The sequence below is a fragment of the Oncorhynchus kisutch genome, linkage group LG11 (genome assembly GCF_002021735.2).
Source record: "Oncorhynchus kisutch isolate 150728-3 linkage group LG11, Okis_V2, whole genome shotgun sequence".
NCBI lineage: Eukaryota > Metazoa > Chordata > Actinopteri > Salmoniformes > Salmonidae > Oncorhynchus > Oncorhynchus kisutch.
In genome coordinates, this window is record NC_034184.2 from 17928217 (window position 1) to 17956103 (window position 27887).

The 27887-nt window shown below is 42.7% G+C and overlaps 2 protein-coding genes across 2 annotated transcripts in view; both read left to right on the forward strand.

The window, feature by feature from the left end:
* The first annotated feature begins 6244 nt into the window (after positions 1-6244).
* Positions 6245-11026, forward strand: pde6gb (phosphodiesterase 6G, cGMP-specific, rod, gamma, paralog b). The gene is made up of 4 exons (XM_020494212.2): positions 6245-6441; positions 7966-8200; positions 8312-8352; positions 8473-11026. The coding sequence occupies exons 2-4, from the start codon at positions 8055-8057 to the stop codon at positions 8547-8549; spliced, it is 264 nt and encodes an 87-aa protein (XP_020349801.1). The 5' UTR covers positions 6245-6441; positions 7966-8054; the 3' UTR covers positions 8550-11026.
* Positions 11027-23155: 12129 nt separating this feature from the next.
* Positions 23156-27887, forward strand: part of LOC109899926 (nuclear protein localization protein 4 homolog) — a 37637-nt gene continuing 32905 nt past the window's right edge. Inside the window, exons 1-2 of the mRNA XM_031835398.1 lie at positions 23156-23592; positions 25514-25594. Coding sequence (XP_031691258.1) covers positions 23578-23592; positions 25514-25594 — 96 coding nt within the window. The 5' untranslated portion in view covers positions 23156-23577. The remainder of the gene's footprint in view (positions 23593-25513; positions 25595-27887) is intronic.

The following is a 27887-nucleotide window of genomic DNA, read 5'->3' on the forward strand; positions in this document are numbered from 1 at the left end:
TTGAGATTTACACCCTCTCCCCCGGATTTTTAAGGGCCAGGGAGAGCTCACTAGACGCCGCTGAAACCACACCGCTTTCCAAGGCTTGGGCCCCTTTCTCTGGGCGTACCCATTTCAGGGCACACTGCCCTCCGCAATGAAAAGACAAAATTGACTAACTGAAGGGTGTGCAATATAGAAGGGTAGTCAGTGGACATTCTGAATCTTGTTTGAGATCAGTAGGTCATATGACCAAGGAGCTATTGAAATTTGAAATATTTAAAAGCATTGAAAATTCATGTAAAAACGTGTGAGATGAAAATGGACAAACCTAAGGGCCCACTGAGTGTACATTCTGAACCTTTTTGAAGTCAGGTCACATGACCAATGAGCTATTAAAATTCAAAAATGTAAATAATTTAAAATAGTGTGAGATGTAAATCTACAAAAAAAAGTGTTTGCAATGTGTGTCTATGCCGTCAGGTTAGCTAGAACCAGTTTTGACAGTTTTAGGAGTAATGGTTTAAGAGCTATTGAAATGTGAACATTTGGATTTGTCACTATGTTGACAGTCCCTAACTGATGTTGGTGGATGTAAGGAAAACTACAGGCAAATATCCGTTGGATATCCAACTTGAAAATGTCTTTACCTCGGTTTTCATAATAACATGATTGTGTAGCCAGCAGATCCGACCCGCTTGCTTACAGCTGCACTAGGGTTGGATAGGCTTCCTGTGTAAATAAAATAACTAGCAGTCATTCAATCTTCTTGGTGTAACAGTTGGGATAATGGGACATTTCAGAGTACGGCACATTTCTCATCCATGGATTGAGGTACATTTTCCAAGACATATTGCGCAGGCTAGTGGTGTCTTAATTTACACAGGAAGTCTGTCCAACCCTAGTGCAGGTGTAAGCAAGCGAGTCATCTGCTGGCGATGACATTAGTTAACATGCTTTGTATTTCTACCAGCTGTGTATCCTGTACCTGCTACACCTGGGACAGAGAATCCCTCAATGTTTTCAACTGCCATGGGTGAGACCTTACCTCAGACTAGGAACTATCTGTAGTGTCACTGGACCTGATTCAGCCACTCCTTGTAGTATCTCTACCATTGACCGTATTGGACCTGATTCAGCTAGTCTGAATACATCAACCAATGACAGTAGCCAACAGACAGCAACAACAGTCAATAGCCCTGAGTCTGGCTCTGGCCCCAGTACCTCTGACTCCCCTCCTGCCAAGGCCAATGGCCCTCCACCAACTCCCACCCACTGCTGTATGAGCGGTTGTCATAACTGTGTATGGATCGAGCACACAGAACAGCTCCTAGCCTACTACCGTAATGGAGGGTTGGGGATAGAAAAGGCCCTGGCTGCTATTGAGGAGAACGTCCCGGATGAGAACCTAAAAGCGTTCCTAAAGATGGAGGTCAGGATGATGAAGAAGTCAAGTTTTTAAGTATGGCTTTGTGCGGCAGTGAGTGAGAGGGAATGGGGACATTGAGGGCATTTATATACTGTATGCACTTTAAAATCACTCCCTCAGATTTGAATACTGGTGTGCATTTTATTGTATGAGTTTGTCATACTGTCATTTTACTTGTTCAAGGACATTTTAACTAGCTTTTGTCATTATAAAATATTCTTACTTACTATATTTTACATGAGTAGCATAAATCATGTATTATCATTTTATGTACAGTTGAAGTCGGAAGTTTACATACACCTTAGCCAAATACATTTAAACTCAGTTTTTCACAATTCCTGACATTTTAATCCTAGTAAAAATTCCCTGTCTTACTGTCTCACTACTTTATTTTAAGAATGTGAAATGTCAGAATAATAGTAGAGAGAATGTTTTATTTCTTTCATCACATTCCCAGTGGGTGAGAAGTTTACATACACTCAATTAGTATTTGGTAGCATTGCCTTTAAATTGTTTAACTTGGGACAAATGTTTTGGGTAGCCTTCCACAAGCTTGACACAATAAGTTGGTTGAATTTTGGCCCATTCCTCCTCATAGAGCTCGTGTAACTGAGTCGGGTTTGTAGGCCTCCTTGCTCACTTTTTCAGTTCTGCCCACAAATGTTCTATGGGGTTGAGGTCAGGGCTTTGTGATGGCCACTCCAATACCTTGACATTGTTGTCCTTTAAGCCATTTTACCACAACTTTGGAAGTATGCTTGGGGTCATTGTCCATTTGTAAGACCCATTTGCGACCAAGATTTAACTTCCTGACTAATGTCTTGATGTTGCTTCAATATATCCACATAATTTCCCTCCCTGATGATGCCATCTATTTTGTGAAGTGCACCAGTCCCTCCTGCAGCAAAGCACCCCCCCAAAATGATGCTTCCACCCCCGCGCTTCACGGTTGGGATGGTGTTCTTTGGCTTGCAAGCCTCCCCCTTTTTCCTCCAAACATAACAATGGTCATTATGGCCAAAAAGTTCCTTTTTTTTCATCAGACCAGAGGACATTTCTCCAAAAAGTACGATCTTTGTCCCCATGTGCAGTTGCAAACCGTAGTCTGGCTTTTTTATGGCAGTTTTGGAGCAGTGGCTTCTTCCTTGCTGAGCGGCCTTTCAGGTTATGTCGATATGGGACTCATTTTTACTGTGGATATAGATACCTTTGTACCTGTTTCCTCCAGCTTCTTCTCAAGGTCCTTTGCTGTTGTTCTGGGTTTGATTTGCACTTTTCGCACCAAAGTACATTCATCTCCAGGAGACAGAACGTGTCTCATTCCTGAGCGGTATGGCGGCTGCGTGGTCCCATGGTGTTTATACTTGCATACTATTGTTTGTACAGATGAACGTGGTACCTTCAGGCGTTTGGAAATTGCTACCAAGGATGAACCAGACTTGTGGAGGTCTACAATTTTTTTTCTGAGGTCTTGGCTGATTTCTTTTGATTTTCCCATGATGTCAAGCAAAGAGGCACTGAGTCTAAAGGTAGGCCTTGAAATACATCCACAGGTACACCTCCAATTGACTCAAATTATGTCAATTAGCCTAGCAGAAGCTTCTAAAGCCATGACTTCATTTTCTGGAATTTTCCAAGCTGTTTAAAGGCACAGTCAACTTAGTGTATGTACACTTCTGACCCACTGGAATTGTGATAGAGTGAATTATAAGTGAAATAATCCGTCTGTAAACAATTGTTGGAAAAATGACTCGTGTCATGCACAAAGTAGATGTCCTAACCAATTTACCAAAACTATAGTTTGTTAACAAGACATTTGTGGGGTGGTTGAAAAATGTAATCTTCCGACTTCAACGGTAGCCTCGCTACTGTCATTTTACTGTTTTTAATTTTCTTATTTATTTCTATTGTTTACCTCATACCTATTTTATATTTATAAATTGCACTGTTGGTTAGGGCTTGTAAGTGCATTCGGTGCACGTGACAAACTTTGATTTGATAGTGATTTGATAGTTAGCTGAGACTTCAAATTCAATACGCACAATTATAATTGATGGATTAACATTTTGACATGTTTGAGGTATATGGACTGAATACATTTTCATATTGGTTGATGTGTTATTGTATTATCTAAATTATAAGTATGTTGATGATGGACAACATATGTGTGAAATAAATATTGTACTTGTGTGAATGAATGAAGCCTTTGTCATTTTCTTTGACCATTTTAACTCAATTGCCCACTGGAGGTTGCCCTTTTTCAATAATACACTGTTCATCTGTTGAATAGCACATGTTACCACTTCTATATCCTATACCTGCTACACCTGGGACAGAGGTTCCCTCAATGTTTTCAACTGCAATGGGTGAAACCTTACCTCACACTAGGAACTATCTGTAGTGTCTCTACAAGTTTTGTTTCCACATGAGAATGAATGCACAGTAAAAGGGCATTGTGACATGTAGCATTGGTGAAATAGGCACTTGGGCATTAAACTACAGTGCAGCCAGTAATTTTTTCCATAAAGTCAGAACCAGTCACGATCACCCTAAAGCACCTAGCTCTTTTTTAATCCCCCCCAGAGTAACCTGGATCAAACAAAGCATGTCCCCTCTCTGCACCCTCGCTGTCAGGCTAGCGCTGTCTGCATTCCTAGTAGGACATAGCTGGTAACATCAGGTTCATTGTCACCTAGGAAACCAGGGGCACTACACACTGCTTGGTAACTAGTGATTGACTGACTACAGCTCCAATGAATGACATCAACACAGGATTCTAGTAACGTGCAGTGTTTTAGTAGATGCCTGCGAGTTTACAATGCATTTACACTCAAGTCATGATGTGTACTCTGAAGTACCCCCTCATGCATTTTACCAGTAAGCCAATGGTCCCATGAGTCTTCTCAAGTGCCCCCTGTGGATTGGCCAAGAACCCCCAGGGGTCCTAGTACGCCTGGTTGGGAACCACTGACTAAGCCTATGCCTTGTATAGGTAACATATTGTTTAGCCACCTGATGTAAAATGAATCTAGTCTATTGTATCTATTTTCCAATAGTGGTATTCACTTCAAAATAGGAATGCATGGAATGCGCTATGGGCGACATGAAACAATATCGCAGGTCTGAACAATAGGCCCACACATTTTTGCCTCTTACGAATATCACACACTGACATGTGCTCCATATCATTAGAGGAGCATAGAAGGTGTTCTAACAGTGAAGGTAGCAGAATTAGAAGGGCTCTGGACAATATGAAGCGATCTGAGGGGAAGAACTGTTGATATGCCTCGTGTCTAGTCTGCAGGAATAATTATTGTCCGAGAATTAATATCATAGGCTACTGATCAGAATGTAGTATATGAACTGATCCCTGACAATAGTATTGTTTACAATGATCATGGCCCTCTGTTATCTCTCCCGTCCTGAGTGATCCTTCACCCTTCATTAACTCCATACAGAGAGAGACTGAAGCACCTTGTGTGTCCTCGTGAGTTATGACCTTAGAGGTGATCAGGCACAGCCAGACCAGACAGACACATCCTCAGGGCAGCAATGACCCCCACCACAGTCTACTCCCCCGACCCCAGCCTCCTCACACACGCACACACACTTCATCCCGACTAAACCACACGAAACAAGCCCTCGTCCCTTCTGCCCCATGCCCCCTACCTACCACACACACAAAACTAACGTTGGGGACATTGTCAATGTCACTATATTGATATTATTGTTTTTTATTTAATGTCATATCTTCTACTGTTCTAGTCTATTACTGTTCTGTACTTTGTCATGTATTTGTATGTTTCATGTGGACCCCAGGAAGAGTATCTGCTGCATGTGCAATAGCTAATGGGGATCCTAATAAACTAAACTATATCCCATTAAGTGATAATATGCTGCAGTAGTTGTCTGGTCAAAAGACCATCAAACATAGGTAAATATACACGTTGTAGGCTACAGTGTTGGTGCAAGTAGATGGTATTGATGCAGAGTGCTACATCCAATCTGTCTAATTTCAAATGTAATGCTTGTAGATAATGAGCAAGATTGATCACAGATTGGTCAATAACTACTGGGGCGAAATAATCCCTGCCGCACGGGTGGGTTTACCCAATGTAATTAACTAATCAGAAAAACAGAACCCAGACACTATAATCCACAACTACAGTCAGAGTAATTGTTTTTCTGAGTGGGGTGGGTGGGTCGGCGGGGCTACATCCGAGAGCAGAAATGGTGTCTGGAGTGAGGTACTGGTGAGTAATCTCAGCTCTGAACGCAATGGTGAGTAGTGCACCAAGAAGACACTCGCCGTAAAGGATAAGCCTATTTTGTGCATCGAGTAATAGATAGGTCAATCTGAGATACTGTTAACGGATTGAGGGTTTGTTGACACCCTGGGCCAGGGCATCCCAGAGAACAAGGCCCAGCAGATGGATGGAGAGAATGTTGCATAACTGGTGGGAGGGCTGCTCAGTTGGGCTAGGACTGGAAGGTTCCCAGTATATGGAGAATCTTCATTACCATCCAAGTCAATATTGTATTAGCGACATAGTTCATCATCTTTCGTGACAGTCTTATCATTAAAACCGAGTAACATCTCTGTGCAATGTGGTATCCCTTATTATGTCTCTGCATTTAGTTTTAATGATTTGGAAGGCTGTGGATAAACAACAATTGAAGACCACTTTGGAAAACAAGCTAGAATACAATCAACACTAAATGCATTCAAGTTATTGCTGTATTTGTGCTCCAACCCCCTCCATCCATCTTCCCTCACCCCCTCCCTTCTGCTCCCCACTCCTTCACGAGTGTCCCCCACTCCCTGACCCCCACCTCAGGCCACAGCAGCGATGACAGTAGGTCAGGGATGGGAGGCGGGACACTCCTAATCTGCAGAGGTGAATATAAGAGGTCCCGCAGCCCCACCTGGCCTTCATAGCAAACCTAGCATAGACCCACACACACATCTACTAGAGAGAGCCGTGCTCAGAGCTCACGTCCACTGGTCTGGCTAGCCTTCACCCAAGAACCCGGTGAGTAGCAATAATTTCCAGTTATTCACATGAACTTTGCTGTCTTATAGGTCTCTCTTTATGTCGTGTTGTGGTCTCTCTCTTGTCGTGATGTGTGTTTTGTCTTATATTTTTATTTTTAATCCCAGCCCCCATCCCTGCTGGAGGCTTTTTGGTAGGCCGTCGTTGTAAATAACAATTTGTTCTTAACTGACTTGCCTAGTTAAATAAGATACAAAAATAAAAGTTATAGATATGTAATATTTCCATAACAATCGTCTAACTTGCAAGAGTACACCCATCCATTCAGAAACCTACTCCATGATGACAGACACTTGATGGATTTTGTTACTATACTGTTCAACATTTTTTTGTAGAAAAGAGAAGTGGGAAAGAGTAAAAAATTTGCTGAATATTCTATTTGAATTATTTAAGTCCTTGTCCTGTGCTGAGACAGTTTTGAGTGGTGGGTCGGAGAAACAAACCAATTTGCGTTAAGTACCTACACCAGGTGTACTATTATTTTCCTGCTGTGAGAAACTGGTTAAATTAAGATCCTACAGTATATCTGCAGTTTGCAAGCTATGAATATGGCCCGATGTGTTTTTCAGATAATTGGTGCTCATCTGGTTCAAGGATGAATATTACAATTAGACAGAAAGTTCTTGATGTTGGAAATGTGTTTTAGACAGAACAACAATATGACATTGTTTTGTGTATTTATTTTCAGAGAGGTCTGTATAATGCTAGTTACCTATTTGTGGAAAGCAAATTAGGCTGATGTTTTATTTTCTTATTTCATTGTTTTAGGTTTCAATTATCAATGAGCCATTGGACATTAATTTTGATATTGCTTCAACATAGTTAAATTGGTTCCAATATGAAACATTGTTGGTCATGAGCCATGTTGTGAGTTTTTGGAATGTCATTGTAAGAGAGGATCAGATTGAGCAGCACTTTAGACAGTCTGCCTGCTCAGCATATTCTTTATGTTGTCCTTGTACTAATGAGATTAGCCCAAGTGTGGATGGCTGGCCTCTGGCTTGAAACGAGGAGGGTGGAGATGGTGGGTAGGGGGGTGCGTATTAACTTGAGCTGGGGATTACATGATGAAATTGGGTCATCATTTTGCGTCACTCAACAAGGTAGCCTATCCGTAGACATTCAATTACAAGGGCAATATGCATTTAAAACGTAATCCCACTAATATCAGATCAGTAAAGGGATTAGGCATTAGGTTGAGCCCTCAGACAAGGTTGTGAGGGGCTGTTCAGTAAATGAAGTTCCTTATAAAACATGTAATAATGTAGGTATCAAAGCAGATAGCATTGGTGTTCAATATGCTCTGTGTTGTTGAGGATCGTCTTGCCAGTAGCTATCTCCTTTCTTATTTTCTTTCTTCTAATTTCTTCCATTCTAAGCTCCAAATGTTCAATACTGAAGAACAAGCTTTTATTGTCATGAAAATGTGAGCACTAGATCATGTACTGTAGTTTTGATGGAAGGGTCAAAATTGGATAAAATGTGTTTCCCTCATTTCCCCAGTTGAGGAGATCTCATCAAGACGACAACACTTCAGAGGGGGATTGAACACATAACCACCTGTACAACAAAAAAACAGCTAACTACTAACCATGAATCTCGAGGTCCCCAAGTTGGAGATCAAGTCTGCCACCCGTGTCACCGGGGGCCCTGCCACGCCACGCAAGGGACCCCCTAAATTCAAGCAGAGACAGACTCGCCAGTTCAAGAGCAAGCCCCCCAAGAAGGGAATCCAGGGGTAAGGCCACATTCATTGGGTTTTCTTAGTTTCAAACAGGCATATGACAAGTGCACAATGACATTTTCATGAGCTCTGATTATAAATAAATTAACTATGTCTCCTTTACAGCTTTGGTGATGATATCCCTGGAATGGAGGGTTTAGGCACTGGTAAGTTCATTACAACTGTTTCGTCTACTCTACCTGTATCTTCCCTAAAAACTGTAGAAAACCATACTGGGTTTGCTTGGTCTACTGACTGTTACTAAACATAATATGTTTCCTCTGCAGACATCACAGTCATCTGCCCCTGGGAGGCCTTCAACCACCTGGAGCTTAGCGAGCTGGCCAAGTATGGTATCATCTAAATCTTTCAGACCTCCACCATCCATCCCACAATCCTCTACTTCCACCTCCATCTACTTACAACCAAAGATTGTGGATACATGAAGATGGTTCACTCAAGCAGTTTACTGTAAAAAATATTCAATGTTCCCGTCTGTGGAAGTGGGTGTTCCCTCTCTTTCGTGAGCATGCTTTCCCGCGTAAGCTCACAGTTCCTCCATAATAACTGGCATGTACACACGAGAAAGGAAACAGCTGACTCTGGTTTAGTTATTGTCTCTGAGTTAGAGAGATGTCTCACTCTGGGGCACCCCCTCCGCAGGGTGGGGGCAATAACTAGACCAGAATGTCCCCACCCCAATCAGCAAAAAATGAAGGTGGGATGTGTCGCTTTCTCTACCGTCTCTGTTCAAACCATCCATCGGCCCCCAGCCCTCTCACTGTGTTTGACTGAAACTATCAAAACATATACCAAAGTGAAGAACCCCACCCCCCACCCCTCCCCCCAAAAATGGAAAGCGGTACAGAAAATAACCGTCTCCATCTTTAACTGGTTCCTTCTTTTGTTTCTGCAGCTGCCAAAGTTCACATACAACATGTCTGCTCATGATTAGGACTCTGTTCTGGTATCTTTGTCTATCTTTATCAGGTTTGCAGCGATATTCTATCTAGGATTAACCAGCAGCCATTTTCCTTTTCACTCCTTCCCTATCTCCAAGCGCTTCTCTTCTTCTATCCTCTATTTTGCTCCTCTTCTTCATGGTACACAACTTTCAATTTACAAAAAGCAATGCAGTCTCAAAGGTTGAGTAAACAAACAAGTGACATACCCGTGAAATGGGTGGGTTCTCATTTCACGTGCCTCTGCACTTCTTTTATCATCATAGATGAAATCTGTCATCGATGCCGAATATCACACATATAAAATCTGATTCCTGTAGAGATGAGACAGTTGCTTGTCATGGCTGAGCATAATCTGTAGTCTGTCACTGGTACAATGTGGATGAAACAACATCATCCTCCTCCCCCTTTCCTCTCCCTCAGGATCCCCAATCCTTCGCTGGTACACACACGACTTTTAACAGAACAAGGATTCTATCATTCTACCTTCCTGTTTAACTCTGGCATCCTTATTTTCCACATTTTGTATAACAAAGAAGAATTTGTGACTATCTTTATTATGTAACGTATATTTTAACTAAGTATTCTCAGGGATATGAACTTGTTTTATGGCTTGGGAAAAAACACCTTGTCATTGGCAATTTTGGCTCTTGCTGTCTTTACTTTTACCACAAGCAGCATAATAGACATTGAATGGAGATGAATGAGTGTGCAACATTACTACAACAGATGCAGATTCCCCCACAAACCTCAGATGTCAAACTCGATTTCTAATTTGATTCTCACCTGATAATCTACCATACTAGGTCACTGTGATTGGGCAGCAGTAGTGATGTCTTGTGTAATCTTGTTTAGGTTACCTTCCCCAATGCTCATGTTGACGTCTCTTTATCACATTTTTTAGCTGGGCATGTCATCTCTATTTCATGAACTTTCTCTATAATTCATTCATTCCATCCATAATTTCATCTCATTCCACAATTATCATGCTTACCATCATTTTGTTTGCTTGTGTTTCACTGTAGTCTCATATTTGTATCGTATTTCTTGAGATCAATGTACACTTATGTATACATTGTGGACAGTCACATTTTAATAGCATATATAATGTATAGATTTATTTATTTTATTTTTGCATGTTCTCTGTCTTTTACTTTGTCCATCGCATGTTGGCATTGTGTCTTGTGTATATTGTGGGTGTTGCACACTTATTTTATCATTATGTCATCTTTTCATTATGTCCGTTTTATTTTGTACTTGTCCATTTGTAGTTTGTGTTGTGTAATCATGTAAAGAACATCTTTCCTCATCATTATCTCTCTATCATCTCATCCATCATTCCTTGTGTTCTCACCAGATAGCCTAGTGTTTCATCATCATTGTAGTTGATCATTTCATTTAATCTCTAGATAGAACATTGACCTCCACATTCCTTGGACCAGCCTGCACTGATACTGGCCTACAGAGTGTACATTCTTAGTTCTATGCCCAATTATGTCACTAATTTGCAATATGTTATACCGGCTGAAGAATAACTTTTTTAAATGCCCTTAATTTATTGTATCTTACTATTTTTCATTCTTCTCCTTTTCTGGTAAATGAGTTGAAGGCCATGGATAGCCTACAAAAGCTAGTTTGTGTTGGAATCCTCACGCTGACAGTTAAAAGTTACTTGAGGGGTTTGTAGTCTTGCAGGATGGATGTCCACGTTGTCTCAGTTTCTTGTGAACGTAAAATTAGTAGCAGTGAATGAATGGTAAGAAATAAGGGACGAGGAAGATGGATGCTTCAGCTGCCAACATAGGCTACTCATGTAATCAGAGCTCTGTCCTTTGTACAGGATCAAATCAAAATAAAGCTAAAAACAAAGGAAAATACATATTTTGCCTGGTTTATTTTTTAAGGTCTATCAAAATATAGCATATATTTGATATTATAATATCTCCAATAAAGAGGATACATTCCTAGCTGGCATAGTCGTATCAATAAAAAAATAAGTGGATTGGCATTTCCTGCCACTGGCACAGGTTTAGAACAGTTCATGACACACGTCCACATAGAATTGGCTTTCCAGACTACTGTACCAGAAAATACAGTGCCTTCAGAAAGTATTCAGACCTCTTAACTTTGTCCACATTTTGTTATGTCACAGCCTTATTCCTTATTAGCCTTATCTCTCTGTACTTTGCTCAGTTCATCTTTGCCTCTATCCTGACTAGTCCCCCAGTCCCTGCCACTGAAAAACATCCCCACAGTATGATGCTGCCACCACCATGTTACACCGTTGGGATGGTGCCAGGTGTCCTCCAGATGTGAAGCTTGGCATTCAGGCCAAAGAGTTCAATATTGGTTTCATCAGACCAGAGAATCATGTTTCAGGCTGTCATGTGCATTTTACAGAGGAGTGGCTTCCGTCTGGCCACTCTACCATAAAGGCCTGATTAGTGGAGTGCTGCAGAGATGGTTGTCCTTCTGGAAGGTTCTCCCATGCCAATGGGCCTAGCGTCGTCTGGGTTAGGGGAGGCTTTGGCCGGCCAGGAAGCCCTTGTCCCAACGCTCTCTAGCGACTCCTGTGGCGGGCCGGGCGCATGTACACTGACACAGTCGCCGGGTGTACCGTGTTTCCCATCCGACACATTGGTGCGGCTGGCATCCAGGTTAAGTGAGCACTGTGTCAAGAAGCAGTGCAGATTGGTGGGTTGTTTTCCGGAGGAAGCAGGTCCCCTTACCTTCGCCTTTCCCGAGTCCGTACGGGAGTTGCAGAGATGGGACAAGACTGTAACTACCAATTGGGTATCACGAAATTGGGGATAAAAAATGAATGATGGAGGCCACCATGTTCTTGGGGACCTTCAATGCTGCAGAATTTTTTTGGTACCCTTCCCCAGATCTGTGCCTCGACACAATCCTGTCTCGGAGCTCTATGGAAAATACCTTTCACCTCATGGCTTGGATTTTGCTCTAACATGCACTGTCAAATGTGGGACCTTACGTAGACAGGTGTGTGCCTTTCCAAATCATGTCCAATCAATTGACTTTACCACAGGTGGACTCCAACCTTTTGATAACCATGTAAATCTCTCTCGGACAAAGTAACTTTTATCAATATATTCGGCTCTATTTATTCACACATTCAAAAATGCTAATTAGCATCAAAGTAGACATCATGCAAAACTACAAATCCCTGCAAGCTCCTGCACTTTCTAGCTGACACCTTTCCTAACAGGTATTGTGTCAATTTAAAACTTGCACAAGATACATCCACATGAACAACTAATTAGCATTTCATTTTTGGAGGGCAAATAAAGGTGAATATATTGCTAAAAGTCACATTGTCTGACAGAGATTTACATGGTTATCAAATCATCACGCCAGGGAAAGCCTGCATGAAACACAGCCCTTATTTCAAGTGTTTCTAAAATTCCCTATGGGAAAAATGAATAGCGGAAAAACGATTGGAACCATTTCCTTGTTTGACCGCTAGGTTTTATGGGTATTATGACTCATACTGTGGTACTCTGTACTCAATGGAGTTAGTGGTGAGGAGATGGGTTTTGCCAGGATCGGTGTGGATCAGATGCAGGAGAAAGGTGGACAAATGGTTCTTTTGAAAGGGCTCCAAAGTTCGACAAATTTTCAACCAGGAAACAATTTAACTTTGCTATCGGGGGTTCCCCAGGAGCTGAGGGCAAGAACAAGAAGTATGTTAGGGGAAGTACTGTCATGTGTCAATGTGCAGCGGTTAGGACAGAGTCAGGAGCAGGACACAGAACTGAGAAAAAGACGTACTTTACTCGAAAAGTAACAACAGCATTTCCACGCAGGGAAAACACACCCGCTCACAGAAGTCTTGAACACTAAACAAAGAACAAACACGCACAAAACCATGTGGGAACTAGAGGGTTAAATAGGGAATAAATTATGGGAACCAGGTGTATACAATCAAGACAAAACAAAAGGAAAAAGAAACGTAGATCGGTGGCAGCTAGAAAGCCGGTGATGACGACCGCCGAACACCGCCTGAACAAGGAGAGGCACCAACTTCGTCGGAAGTCGTGACAGTACCCCCCTGACGCGCGGTTACAGCAGCGCACCGACACCGGCCTCGGGGATGATCCGGAGGACGAGGCGCAGGGCGATCCGGGTGGAGACGGTGAAATTCCTGCAGTAAGGAAGGGTCCAGGATGTCCTCCACTGGGACCCAGCATCCCTCCCCAGGATCGTACCCCTCCCACTCCACGAGGTACTGAAGAACCCTCGCCCGATGCCTTGAGGTCATGATGGCTTGCGCAGTATATGACGGGGCCTCCTCGATGTCCAGAGGGGGCGGGAGAACCTCCCGCACCTCAGACTGCTGGAGCGGACCAGCCACCGCCGGTCTGAGGAGAGACACATGGAACGAGGGGTTAATACGGTAGTCAGGGGGAAGCTGTAACCTATAACATACCTCGATCAGTCTCCTCAGGACTTTAAATGGCCCCACAAACCACGGACCCAGCTTCCGGCAGGGCAGGCGAAGGGGCAGGTTTCGGGTCGAGAGCCAGACCCACCACTGCGGTGGTGGTCGGCGCTCACCTTCTGTCGCCTGATGGCCCGTTGCCGGCGCACATGGGCAGCGTCCCATGTCTCCTCCAAGCGCCGAAACCATTCATCCACCTCTGGTGCCTCGATCTGGCTTTGATTCCACAGTGCCAGGACCGGGGATGAAAGCTGACCACTCTCCCGGCGGTCCTGGCAATAGGACCGCAGAAACCTACCCACATCCGGGTTAACTCTCTCCACCTGCCCATTACTCTCGGCGTGAAACTCTGAGGTCAGGCTGACCGAGACCCCAGGCATTCCATGAACACCCTCCAGACCCTCGATGTGAACTGGGGACCCCGATCAGACACTATATCCTCAGGCACCCCGTAGTGCCAGAAGACGTGTGTAAACAGGGCCTCCGCAGTCTGCAGGGCTGTAGGGAGACCGGGCAAAGGAAGGAGATGCCAGGACTTAGATAACCGATCCACAACGACCAGAATCGTGGTGTTTCCTTGTGACAGAGGAAGATCCGTCACGAATTCCACCGATAGGTGTGACCACGGCCGTTGTGGAAGGGGTAGGGGTTGTAATTTCCCTCTGGGCAGGTGTCTAGGTGCCTTGCACTGAGCGCACACCGAGCAGGAGGAAACATAAACCCTCATGTCCTTAGCTAAAGTGGGCCACCAGTACTTCCCACTAAGACAGCGCACTGTCCGACCGATAACAGGATGACCAGAGGAGGGTGACGTGTGGGCCCAACAGATCAATCGATCACGGACAGCAGATGGAACGTACAGACGCCCAACTGGACACTGGGTGGGAGTGGGCTCCGCACATAATGCCCGTTCGATGTCTGCGTCAACCTCCCATACCACCGGTGCCACCAGGCAAGAAGCCGGAAGTATGGGAGTGGGATCCGTAGACCGCTCCTCTGTGTCATACATCCGGGACAGTGAGTCTGCCATAGCGGTCTGGGAACCGGGTCTGTAGGATAGGGTGAAAACAAAACGGGTGAAAAACATGGCCCACCTTGCCTGGCGAGGGTTCATTCTCCTCGCCGCCCGGATGTACTCCAGATTGTGGTGGTCAGTCCAAATGAGAAAAGGGTGTTTAGCCCCCTCAAGCCAATGCCTCCACGCCTTCAGAGCCCTGACAATAGCCAACAGCTCCCGGTCCCCCACATCATAGTTTCGCTCCACCGGACTGAGCTTCTTCGAAAAGAAAGCACAGGGACGGAGCTTTGGTGGCATTTGAACATCTTGGCCATGTTCTGTTATAATCTCCACCCGGCACAGCCAGAAGAGGACTCGCCACCCCACATAGCCTGGTTCCTCTCTAGGTTTCTTCCTAGCTTTTGGCCTGTCTAGGGAGTTTTTCCTAGCCACCGTGCTTCTACACCTGCATTGCTTGCTGTTTGGGGTTTTAGGCTGGGTTTCTGTATAGCACTTTGAGATATCAGCTGATGTACGAAGGGCTATATAAATAAATTTGATTTGATTTGATACCCGAGCGCTGTGACAGCACAGCTCCTATCCCAGCCTCTGACGCGTCCACCTCTACTATGAATGCCAAGGAGGGATCATGATGAGCCAGCACAGGAGCCGAGGTAAACAGAGCCTTCAGGTGACCAAAAGCCCTGTCCGCCCCAGCCGACCACTGCAGTCGCACCAGTCCCCCCTTCAGAAAGGAGGTAATGGGAGCCGCTACCTGACTAAAGCCCCGGATAAACCTCCGGTAGTAGTTGGCAAACCCTAAGAACCGCTGCACCTCCTTGACCGTGGTTGGAGTCGGCCAATTACACACGGCTGAAATGCAGTCATTCTCCATCTCCACCCCTGACGCGGACAGGCGGTACCCTAGGAAGGAGACGGACTGTTGGAAGAACAGACATTTCTCAGCCTTGACGTACAGGTCATGCTCCAACAGTCAACCAAGCACCTTGCACACCAGGGACACATGCTCGGCGCGTGTAGTGGAGTATATTAGAATGTCTTCTATATACACCACTACACCCCACCCGTGCAGGTCCCTGAAAATCTTGTCTTCAAAGGATTGGAAGACTGATGGAGTATTCATCAACCTGTACGGCATGACGAGGTACTCATAGTGCCCAGAGGTGGTACTAAATGCAGTCTTCCACTCATCCCCCTCCCGGATACGCACCAGGTTGTAAGTGCTCCTGAGATCCAATTTGGTGAAGAAGCACGCCTGGTGCAATGAGTCGGTCACACTGGCTATGAGAGGTAGCGGGTAACTATACTTCACCGTGATCTGATTTATACCTCTATAGTCAATGCACGGGCGTAAACCTCCATCCTTCTTCTTCACAAAAAAGAAACTCGAGGAGGCAGGTGAAGTGGAAGGCCAAATGTATCCCTGTCACAGAGATTCGGAGACATATGTTTCCATAGCCGCCGTCTCCTCATGTGACAGAGGATACACGTGACTCCTGGAAAGTGCTGCGTCTACTAGGAGATTTATCGCATCGATGGGGGTGGTAATTGAGTCGCCTTCTTTTTACAGAAGGCGAGAGCCAAATCGGCATATTCAGGGGGGATGTGCATGGTGGAGACCTGGTTTGGACTCTCCACCGTAGTTGCATCTATGGAAACACCTATACACCTCCCTGAGCACTGATGTGACCATCCCTTGAGAGCCCTCTGTTGCCACAAAATAGTGGGGTCATGATAGGCCAACCAGGGAAGCCCCAACACCACAGGAAACGCAGGAGAATCGATCAGGAAGAGACTACTTCTCTCCTCATGACCCTCCTGCGTTATCATGCATACATGGAGCTGTGACCTCCCTAATCAGGCCTGGCCCTAAAGGACGACTATCTAAGGCATGTACAGGGAAGGGCACATCAACAGGAACAATAGGGATCCCTAATCTAAGTGCAAATTAACGGTCAATAAAGTTTCCAGCTGTGCCTGAATCTACTAGCACCTTATGCTGGGAATGCGGGGAAAACTCAGGAAATTCTATACATACACACATGTGCGCAACAGGGAGCTCTGGGTGAGTTGGGTGCCTAATCAACTGGGATGATCCACCAATGCCCTGCCTGCTGCCTCGACTCCCTGGGGAACCTCTCCAGCACCAACCATTAGTGTGCCCTCTGAGGCCACATATCTGAGTCTACTGCTTGCATCAGTTACCGGATGTAGAATAGAGTTCCATGTAGCCATGGCTCTATGTAGTACTGTGCACCTTCCATAGTCTGCTCTTGATTTGGGGATTGTGAAGATACCTTTGGTGGTTTGTCTTGTGGGCAGGGATGGGTAGGTTACTTTCTAAATGTAATCCGTTACAGTTACTATTTAACTGTCCAAAAATGTTATCAGTAACGTAACTTTTCGATTACTCAAAATCAGTAATGTAACTTTTGGATTACCAAAATCAGTAACGTAATCTGATTACTTTCAGTTACTTTCAGATTACTTTTCCCCTAAGAGGCATTAGAAGAATACAAAAATGTATGTTACCAATTGAATGACATGTATTGCAGGATAAATCAATGTTAAAGTTTACATAGCCATGTATGGATGTTACATTTTACTTTAGGCTTCTTCTAACCCATCGCTTTCTACTACATAATACGATATATATTTACATTAAAAAATAAAGTCTATCAGAATCCCAGTCATTCCAATACATTTTATACCCCTTGCTCTTCAAGAATAGGACTTCGAAATGTTGATTTACCTGAGCATAACCCCAAAACTAGCCATCCCTACTCTGTTGTTTATGATTTTGTTGTAATGGAGGACTGATTGGGCTCATTGATTCGAGTTGAAAAATAAATGCTGTGCTCATCGAATGAAATGCTTTGACCACTACTGAAAAGTGCTATTTACATGTGAAAATGAATGCCATATGCTGCTTTGCTATAGGCCTATTGTTTACCTTTCTGTTGGTGACACTTTGATATGCAGCTGTTTAAAGGGCAAATCCACAGATGAAACAATAACAAAACGGACCTTTGTTTTGGTAAAAAGCTGAGGGATGGGCCTGGAGAAATGTAACCACTCTCAGATTATTAATAGACAGAGCTATGGATGCTAAGGACCGACCATCCATGATATTTAAATGACTGTTTTAACCATGTTATGAGGCTATACATTTACACTGTTTACAAACATTGTAGAAAACAAGCTTATATTTTGGGTTCTCGTGGAGTGTGACAGTTGAAATAAGCTCATGAGGCATTTATAAGTTATATTGTTCAAGAATCAATATATATATGTGTATATATACACAGCACCAGTCAAAAGTTTGGACACACCTACTCATTCAAGGGTTTTTATTATTATTATTTTGTATACATTGTAGAATAATAGTGAAGACATCAAAACTATGAAATATCATATATGGAATCATGTAGTAACCAAAAAAGTATTGTAGAAATATATTTTAGATTTTAGATTTTTTAAAGTAGCCACCCTTTGCCTTGATGACAGCTTTGCACAATCTTGGCATTCTCTCAACCAGCTTCATGAGGAATGCTTTTCCAACAGTCTTGAAGGAGTTCCCACATATGCTGAGTACTTGTTGGTTGCTTTTCCTTCACTCTGCGGTTCAACTCATCCCAAACCATCTCAGTTGGATTGAGGTCGAGTGATTGTGGAGGCCAGGTCAATTTATGAAGCACTCCATCACTCTCCTTCTTGGTCAAATAGCTCTTACACAGCCTCAGGTGTGTTTTGGGTCATTCTCCTGTTGAAAAACAAATGATAGTCCCACTAAGCGCAAACCAAATGGGATGGTATATTGATGCAGAATGCTGTGGTCTCCATGCTGGTTAAGTGTGCCTTGAATTCTAAATAAATCACAGACAGTGTCACCAGCAAAGCACCCCCACGCTATCACACCTCCTCCTCCATGCTTCACAGTGGGAACCACACATGCGGAGATCATCCGTTCACCTACTCTGCGCCTCTCAAAGACACGGCGGTTGCAACCAAACATCTAAAATTTTGACTCATCAGACCAAAGGATAGATTTAATCTGGTCTAATGTCCATTGCTCATGTTTATTGGCCCAAGCAAGACTCTTCTTATTATTCGTGTCCTTTAGTAGTGGTTTCTTTGCAGCAATTCAACCATGAAGGCCTGATTTACGCAGTCTCCTCTGAACAGTTGATCTTGAGATGTGTCTGTTACTTGAATTCTGTGAAGCATTTACTTGGGCTACAATATGAGGTGCAGTATTCTAATTAACGTATCCTCTGCAGCAGAGGTAACTCTGGGTCTTCCTGTCCTGTGGCGGTCCTCATGAGTGCCAGTTTCATCATAGCGCTTGATGGTTTTTGCGACTGCACTTGAAGAAAATTTCAGTCAAAGTTCTTGAAATGTTCCGGATTAACTGACCTTCATGTCTTAAAGTAATGATGGACTGTCGTTTCTATTTCCTTATTTGAGCTGTTCTTGCCATAATATGGACATGGTCTTTTACCAAATATGTCTATCTTCTGTATACCACCCCTACCTTGTCACAACACAACTGATTGGCTCAAATGCATTAAGGAGGAAAGAAATTCCACAAATGAACTTTTAACAAGGTACACCTGTTAATTGAAATGCATTCCAGGTGACTACTTCATGAAGCTGGTAGAGAGAATGCCAAGAGTGTGCAAAGCTGTCATCAAGGCAAAGGGTGGCTACTTTGAAGAATCTTAAATATAAAATATATTTTAATTTGTTTAACACTTTTTTGGTTACTACAGGATTCCATGTGTTATTTCATAGTTTTGATGTCTTCACTATTATTCTACAATGTATAAAATAGTCAAAATAAAGAAAAAACCTGTAATGAGTAGGTGTGTCCAAACTGTTGACTGATACTGTACTGTATATATATAATTTATAAGTCCAAAAATGGAAGTACCAACTACAGATTGTGCATTTAAGTCTATAAAAATTTGAGCATGTGTCCATTAGGCCTATGGATTTATATTTTTTATCGGCATGAATTAGAGTGAGCAATAAAAGCCCCACTTTTATTCCATAGGCTGGGAACAGCACTATGCAGCTATTTTTAGAGCGCATTTTCACTGGCTGTACATTGGTTTAAAAAACAAGGATTGATATGCAGCTTAAACTTCTAGAATTCAAGCATTATTGGGTTCAAATACACATTTAGATTTGTGAACAGCCATCCACAACAACTGCAAAAAAAGCTAAATGAGAGACAAGCAGTATCGCAGTAGAATACACTGCTGTCATGTTTACCTCCAAGCGTTTATTCAAGTTGGATAATATTTAGATACCGACAGCAGTCGCACCATTAAAAAAAAATGTAACCTTTATTTAACTAGGCAAGTTAGTTAACGACCGATTTTTACTTTGTCAATTTGGGGATTCAATCCAGCTACCTTTCAGTTATTGGCCCAATGCTCTAACCACTAGACTACCTGCCTCTGACCATTGGAAGACATAGCTTGGACTGTAGCCTACAGAAGCCTATTCCTGCTCTTTACCCGCAATCCATCCAACACATTTGGTGTGTCATCATAGTGGTCTCTGACTTGTGGTCAAACTCGCTCAGGTGGAACAAAATTACATTTGTATTGATTTGAATGTCATTGAGAAAACGGAGAAGATTTTTTTCACAAACATCCTTTCTAAATTGAAAAGTAATCCTTTAAGTAATCATCTATTTTTTCAAAGGTATCTGTAATCTGATTACAATATTTTTACTGGAAATGTAATGGATTACAGTTAGCGGTTTTTGTAATCCCTTACATTACTCCCCAACACTGCTTTTGGGGTATGCGTGGGTGTCCGAGCTGTGTGCTAGTAGTTTAAACAGACACCTCGGTGCATTCAGAATGTCAACATATCTTACAAAAACAAGTAGTGATGAAGTTAATCTCTCTTCCACTTTGAGCCAAACTTCCCATGGGACTGGGGGATTAATAATGTCTGGTACGAGAGAGGCAGGTTGAGGTTTCCAGGGTTAGAGTAGTGAAGAAGTTGTCATAAGCTGAGGCAGTGAAGAAAGTAGAGGAAGATGGGTTAAGGTAGAGGGATCCTGAAAGGATTCTTGTGAGTAGTAGGTAGGCCAACAAGTGATATATGCTTCAATAAAATTGAATTTTTAGCATTTATAGTCACAGAAAATTGAGGTTGTGGTGGAAGCTGCAGAGAAGTATTTGGGTATACAAGACTTGACGTCAGAAGAGTTACAGGGTGTGTTGAGTGGTGGTGTCCCGTCCTTTTAGGCTTTTAGCCTGAGGTAGGACTAGATATATTTAGGTAGTGGAGTAGGGTGGTGGGTTTTTCATGAGTGTAGGGTTAGATGACAGGGTATTTGTTGATTTATAAAATAAAACAATTATACTCCAGTCTAGTAGGTGGCCGTAATGCAACATTTATTGGATGACAACTGCCGTTAAACCTCATCGAAGAAGAGTATTGCCAGAATGTAGTTTTTATTTTTATTTCACCTTTATTTAACCAGGCAGGCCTGTTGAGAACAATTTATCATTTACAACTGCAACCTGGCCAAGATAAAGCAAAGCAGTACGAAAAAATCAACAACACAAAGTTACACATAAACAAATGTACAGTCAATAACACAATAGAAAAATCTATGTACAGTGTGTGCAAATGTAGAAGAGTAAGAGGATAAATAACAATATGGGGATGAGGTAGATGGGTGTGCTATTTACAGATTGGCTGTGTACAGGTACAGTGATTGGTAAGCTGCTCTGACAACTGATGCTTAAAGTTAGAGAGGGAGATATGGACTCCAGCTTCAGTGATTTTTGCAAGTCGTTCCAGTCATTGGCAGCAAAGAACTTGAAGGAAAGGCGGCCAAAGGAAGTGTTGGCTTTGGGGATGACCTGTGAAATATACCTGCTGGAGCGCTTGCTACAGGTGGGTGTTGCAAGGGTGACCAGTGAGCTGAGATAAGGCGGAGCTTTACCGAGCAGACTTATTGATGACCTGGAGCCAGTGGGTTTGGCGACGAATATGTAGTGAGGGCCAGCCAACGAGAGCATACAGGTCTCAGTGGTTGGTAGTATATGGGGCTTTGGTAACAAAACGGGTGGCACTGTGATAGACTACATCCAGTTAGCTGAGTAGAGTGTTGGAGGCTATTTTGTAAATCACATCGCCGAAGTCAAGGATCGGTTGGATAGTCAGTTTTACGAAGGTATGTTTGGCAGCATGAGTGAAGGAGGCTTTGTTGCGAAATAGGAAGTCGATTCTAGATTTAATTTTGGATTGGAGATGCTTAATGTGCGTCTGGAAGGAGAGTTTACAGTCTAACCAGACACCTAGGTATTTGTAGTTGTCAACATATTCTAAGTCAGAACCATCCAGAGTAGTGATGCTAGTCGGGCGGGTGCGGGAAACAATCGGTTGAAGAGTATGCATTTAGTTTTACTAGCATTTAAAAGCAGTTTGGAGGGCTAATTTACAATACCTCTGACTATATTGAGTTGGTATCAGTCGATGTCCATTTTTTCATGAATATACAGTACCTTGTAATGTGTCCAGGCAGTGTTCTGTGTAACACCGTTCTTTTCTTTGGGAGCTGCAATCGGTCGATTTTTTAAATAATAATGTGCAATTTGACAGAAGTCACATCGATTTACGTGTTTATCAAAAACTATGGATTGCAGCACCCCAAGAAAATAACATTTACACAGTAGGGAGAATTTGGAATAAGTGGGACACGTTTCCCATTTCTGTCTTCTGTAACCTCTTTCGACATCTATCCAACATATTAGCCCAACCAACACATAATACATTTCTGAAATCCTCAAGATGTTCCCTAATCACACACAAAAAACAAATGTTGATATCATATTCATGTGATGCATGACACAACCATTTGTGTACATTGAGTAAAATATTTTCAGTTCTTATTTGGTAGACTGGGACTGCAGGGTAGACAAACGGGGGCACCATTATTATAGTCAATTACAATTACAAATCTATTCAATTTTGTGATTTGTGAAACATTTGATAATTTCAGAAATGTATCATGTCAGGCTAATATGTTGGAAAGAGGTTACAGAAGAGGAAATGCAAAGTGTCCCACTTTTTCTGAATTCACTTAATTAAATAACAGGACTAATAACAGTACTACATGAAAAAAAAATGCAGGATATACAGTAGCACTACAAGAACCAGAGCCCTGCCTAACCTAAGTACAGGGTGGTCCCTATTGTAAACTGGATATCTTTCCTCCATTGGAAAATCCTATAAAACTGCCCCACTTTAGCTAATCCACGCTGCCCTATTTAGTAAAAAAAAATACTGAATTACAAAATGTAAACATAATATTGGCAACTTTTTAAAATGTATTTTCATGCACTAGTACATAGTAGGCACATTTACAATTTGGCACTGTGCATTATGTATGAGTTGTATAACCTTAACATCAAAACTGAAGAAGAAATAGTCGTAACAATAGTTTAGATTTTCTCTTGTCAGACCAATAAATAAACGCCTCAGGATTAAGCTGTCTCAGTTTATAAAATGTTCACTCTGATATGAATTCACCCTACAATGTATGAAAGAATGGACATTTTTATAAGTATCGACTGATACCGACTTGTTGTAGTCGCAGGTAGGGTACACTCCGCCAAAATTAATCGCCTCGCAACTCAACTCCTTTGAGTATCGTGGAGTTGAGAATTCTTTGTGAGGGAGCAATAACCTGTGGAAATGCTGCAGAACAAAAGCCTCGGAAGGATTTTATATCGATGCCTCTTTCACTCGGGCAGTTGCGGAGGGGCACTATGGCACGGACTTGTTAGCGTGTAACACCCGGTGTTTGAGTCGTGGAATGGAGTTCCGTTGATTCTGTCCAGTCAGTAAATATTTTATCGTTAGTATCGTTCTCTTTTGCTACACAGTGAAATAAATCGGGACCACAAACCCGAACATCATGGCAGAAAATATTGTAAGTATGACAGCGCGTTATAGTTAAAGCTAAAAGATTTAGGATTGATAGCCAGCTAGCTAACGTTATCAAAGTCTGACCAGCGGAGTGATGAGGCAGCAGAATTAGCCATTTGCTAGCTAACATAGTTAGCATCTCACTAGACTGACAGGGCCTAGATAACCGCTAACTCCCTCTGTTATATAGCTTACCTAGCTAGTTAGTCAGATATCTTTTATTTCAAATTTGCCAACATGTTAGCCTGAGGTAGGCTCAGTTTACGTTGACCTATCATAGCTATTTATTAGGAAAGTAGTTAAATCGTGTGTTTGCTAGGGAACTAACTATCTTTGTAAACTATTGGTTTTGAAAAATGCGTGGACGTTCACTTTGACAAAGGCACATTGCTGTTGACGTTGTTAGGTACCTACCTAAGCAGCTAACAAGTTTTTATCAACATTCCCTGGCCCCCATTTTTTTGCAAGAACGAAGTGATAGTTTCTGTAGCTAGCTAACTTTGTTAAAAGTAAAATGATCTAGTCAGTGTTCTTAGCGACCTTGTCTTCAACTTGTGCCTAAAAATAGTTTTAGCTAGCTAGCTAATTACTTAGTCACGAGTTGGCTGGCTGGCTTACTAGCTAAATAATTAACGTTAGTTAGCTAGCTAAATTATACTGTTTAGGGTTGTTTTCCCTGCTCATCCGAGATTAAACAATCCGGCTAACTAACGTACCTACAGCAATTATTTAAAAACCAGCCAGCCCATAACAGAAGCTGCTCATATCATGTACTTTACAATTCTTAGCTAACTAAACTAGGTAATTCACCTTCACAACCAAATTATTGCTTGTTAATTATAACCACTGTGTCACTACATCAATGAACGACGGGTGCCAACGACCCTCCACCCACATTTCTGCACTGTCACGACCCTGGCACTGACAGCTCTAGCAGAAAAATCTAGCTAAATAGTTACAGCAGTGCCCTGTTTTCAGTGGGTTGCAACAAATGTCAGCGAGACAGTATGGGATGTTAATAAAATTAGCTGATGAGTCAAATCACATTTTATTTGTCACATGCTTTGTAAAACAAGTGTAGACTGCCAGTGAAATGCTTATTTACAGGTTGTTTGCCAACAATAGAGTTAAAGGTAAAAACAACAACATAGAAATAGTGACACAAATACAAAGTGAATAACAATAATGAGTTAAAAATAACATGGCTGAATACAAGGAGTACCAGTATGAGTCTATGTGCAGGGGTACATGGTAATGTAGCTATGTGTACATAAACTAGGTAAACTAGGTAAAGTGACTAGGCGACAGGATAGATGGACAGCAGCAGCAGCAGCGTATGTGAAAGTGTGCTTGTGGCGTGTGTGTGGCATATGTAGTGTGTGTTGGGGTGTCAGTGTAATAAGTATGTGTGGATGGAGTCCAGTGTGTGTGCATAGTTAGTGCAAAAAAGGGTCAATACAGGTAGTCCGGGTAGCCATTTGATGAGCTGTTTAGCAGTCTTCTGGCTTGGGGGTAGCAGCTGTTTTGGGTCCTGTTGGTTCCAGACTTGGTGCGCTGGTACCGCTTGCAATGCGGTAGCAGAAAGAACGAACAGTTTATGGCTTGGGTGGCTGGAGTCTTAGACAATTGCTTTGCCCCTTCCACTGACAGCCTGGTATAGAGGTCCGTACTCACCACCCTCTGTAGTGCCTTGCAGTCGGGTGCCTTGCAGTTTCTGTACCAAGCGGGGATGCAGCCAGTCAAGATGCTCTCAATGGTGCAGCTGTAGAGCTTTTTTTGAATTTGCCTAATCTTTTCATTGGTGATGAGTCATGATCAATATGGTTTTCCAATGTATTTGGTTTGGTTAAGCAATCTAAATATAGGAGATAATGGAAATGATAGATTATGATGTGGAGAAATTTAATATTTCTCCTAATTTACAGATCATCCGGGTTCAGTCCCCGAACGGGATGAAGAAGATCCCCGCCACCAAGAAAGAGACAGCAGCCGCTTTCCTAAATAAGGTATGGAAACATGACATGAAGACAAACATGGGCTCTTAATGGTATTTTAGGCTATATGGTTGGGGTGTGTACAAAAACAAACTACTCTCCACAAACACATGGAAAACTTGTGGTTCTTTCTGTCATTCTGTAGTCATATTAATAGCACATTCTGTCTAACTGCTTTTGGCCAGGTAGCATCAGAAGATTGACATCTTTCTCTGTCTTTCTCACTCTCTCTCCCTGTGCCCAGCCTGTGCTCAAGCTCAGTGTTCATTTATGAGGTAGGCAGCTCTGCAGGAAAGGGAGAGTATTTCTGCAGTGTTCCCCCTCACCTGTGCACTGTGCAGCTAATGAGTGAGCCATCCACTGTGGAAGGATCCAATGCATTGCTCAGCAGAGACCTGTGGGTGTTATGTCAAATCAAACTTTATTTGTCACATGCGCTGAATACAAGAAGTGTGGACTTTACGGTGAAATACTTATTTACAAGCCCTTAACCGACACTGCAGGTCAAGAAGAAGAAAATATTTACCAAGTTGGCTAAAATAAAAAGTATCACAATAACTAGGCTATATACAGGGGGCACCGGTACTGAGTTAGTGTGTGGGTGTACAGGCTAGTTGAGGTAATCTGTACATGTAGGTGGGGTGAAGTGACTATGCGTAGGTAACAAACAAACAGCGAGTAGCAGCAGTGTACAAAAGGCAGGGGGTCAATGTAAATTGTTCAGTGGCGATTTTATGAATTGTTCAGCAGTCTTATGGCTTGGGGGTAGAAGCTGCTGAGGAGCCTTTTGGTCCTAGACTTGGCACTCCGGTACAGTTTGAAGTGCGGTAGTAGAGAAAAGTCTAACTTGGGTGACTGGAGTCTGACAATTTTATGGGCTTTCCTCTGACACGGCCTATTATATAGGTCTTGGATGGCAGCAAACTGGGCCGTACACACTACCCTCTAGCGCCTTACGTTCAGATGCCTAGCAGTTGCCATACTAGGCGGTGATGCAACTGGTCAGGATGGTGCTGGTGCAGCTGTGGAACCTATGTGGAGAGGGAGCTGGGTGTTAGAGGGAGTGGGAGAGCTGTGTATTATTGCAATTCCTTTGAACAGTGGTTTATAAATAGCTGTATTACATCCGCATGCTTGCTTGCCAGTCTTGACCACAACTTGACCTCAGAGACTGTGAGACAGTATTCGGTTGGAAATCAAGGAAATACCTTAGAGGCAGTCAGCAGTTCAGACAACAACTAAGTGGGCACCCCACCACTGTTTTGGTAAAGAACTGAGTGATGGGGATTGAGAATGGAACCACTTTCAAATTCATAAACCAAGCTTTCATAGAAGACACACTGCACCACCTCTCTCCCTTCTCTCATGAGGAAGTTCTTAGCTCCATGAGACCCGACGGTAACTGTAGAGTCAGGAGTGGGAATTTTTTTGAATAAATATGGGGCTCTGTCCTTGATCTGGCTCCAGTGTCTAATGACAGTCAAGATCCTCAGAGACCGAGCTATGGATACAAAGAATATCCATCCATGACATCAATATTATCGGTAACCATGTTTTGAAGCTACACAGTGTTTGTTTACAATTACATAGTTTACAACAAGGGAGTAGAATAAGCTTAAATTTTGTGTTTTGATGGAGTAAGATAGTTGAACTAAGCTCATTAAGCATTTATACGTTATATTCTTCAAGAATCAATGGGTACATATAATTTAAGTCAACAAATTGATGTACCAATTTCAGATTGCCCATTTAAACTCAATTGCAATATCAGTGGCTGAAAAAGAAAAGTCACAGGCTGTTTGGTCACAGTGGAGAAGGGTTGCCTTGCCTGCGGCAGAACCCTATTAAAAATGTATGTATTTTAGTTAAAACAGAAATGTGTTGCAGATCAATGGAGAGAGTAGTCTAATTTGTATTCCCTGCCTCTGATGTGCTGCCAATCAGTCAGTAATAGGGAGAGTTGCATGAAGAGCCCAGAGAGGCACTGTTTCTGATCAGACGGGGAGGGAGGGGTTTTTCCAGACGCTGTCATACATTATATCCCTTTGCATGTCATTGTTATATTTATGCTGACATAGGCTAGACCACTACTGTTGTCTTGCCCATAAGAACAAAGGCACTGCACTGTCTTCTCAGCTTTGAATAAACTGCATTTTTGTGACCTGTGTATGGCTGACACAGGATTTTTACCATTTAGTCTACTTACTAGACTTTTTGCAGAAATACACTCACAGGGATTGACAGTGCTACCACTTTGGCCACAAACTCCTAAATATTTTACTGTGTTACCTGGAAATTTAATTTG

Excerpts from the sequence above, each read along its gene's own strand:
- pde6gb (XM_020494212.2), top strand. The coding sequence starts at position 8,055 with ATGAATCTCGAGGTCCCCAAGTTGGAGATCAAGTCTGCCACCCGTGTC. Across the intron at positions 8,201-8,311 it reads CCCAAGAAGGGAATCCAGGG|CTTTGGTGATGATATCCCTG; the intron begins GTAAGGCCACAT and ends TCTCCTTTACAG. Across the intron at positions 8,353-8,472 it reads AATGGAGGGTTTAGGCACTG|ACATCACAGTCATCTGCCCC; the intron begins GTAAGTTCATTA and ends TTTCCTCTGCAG.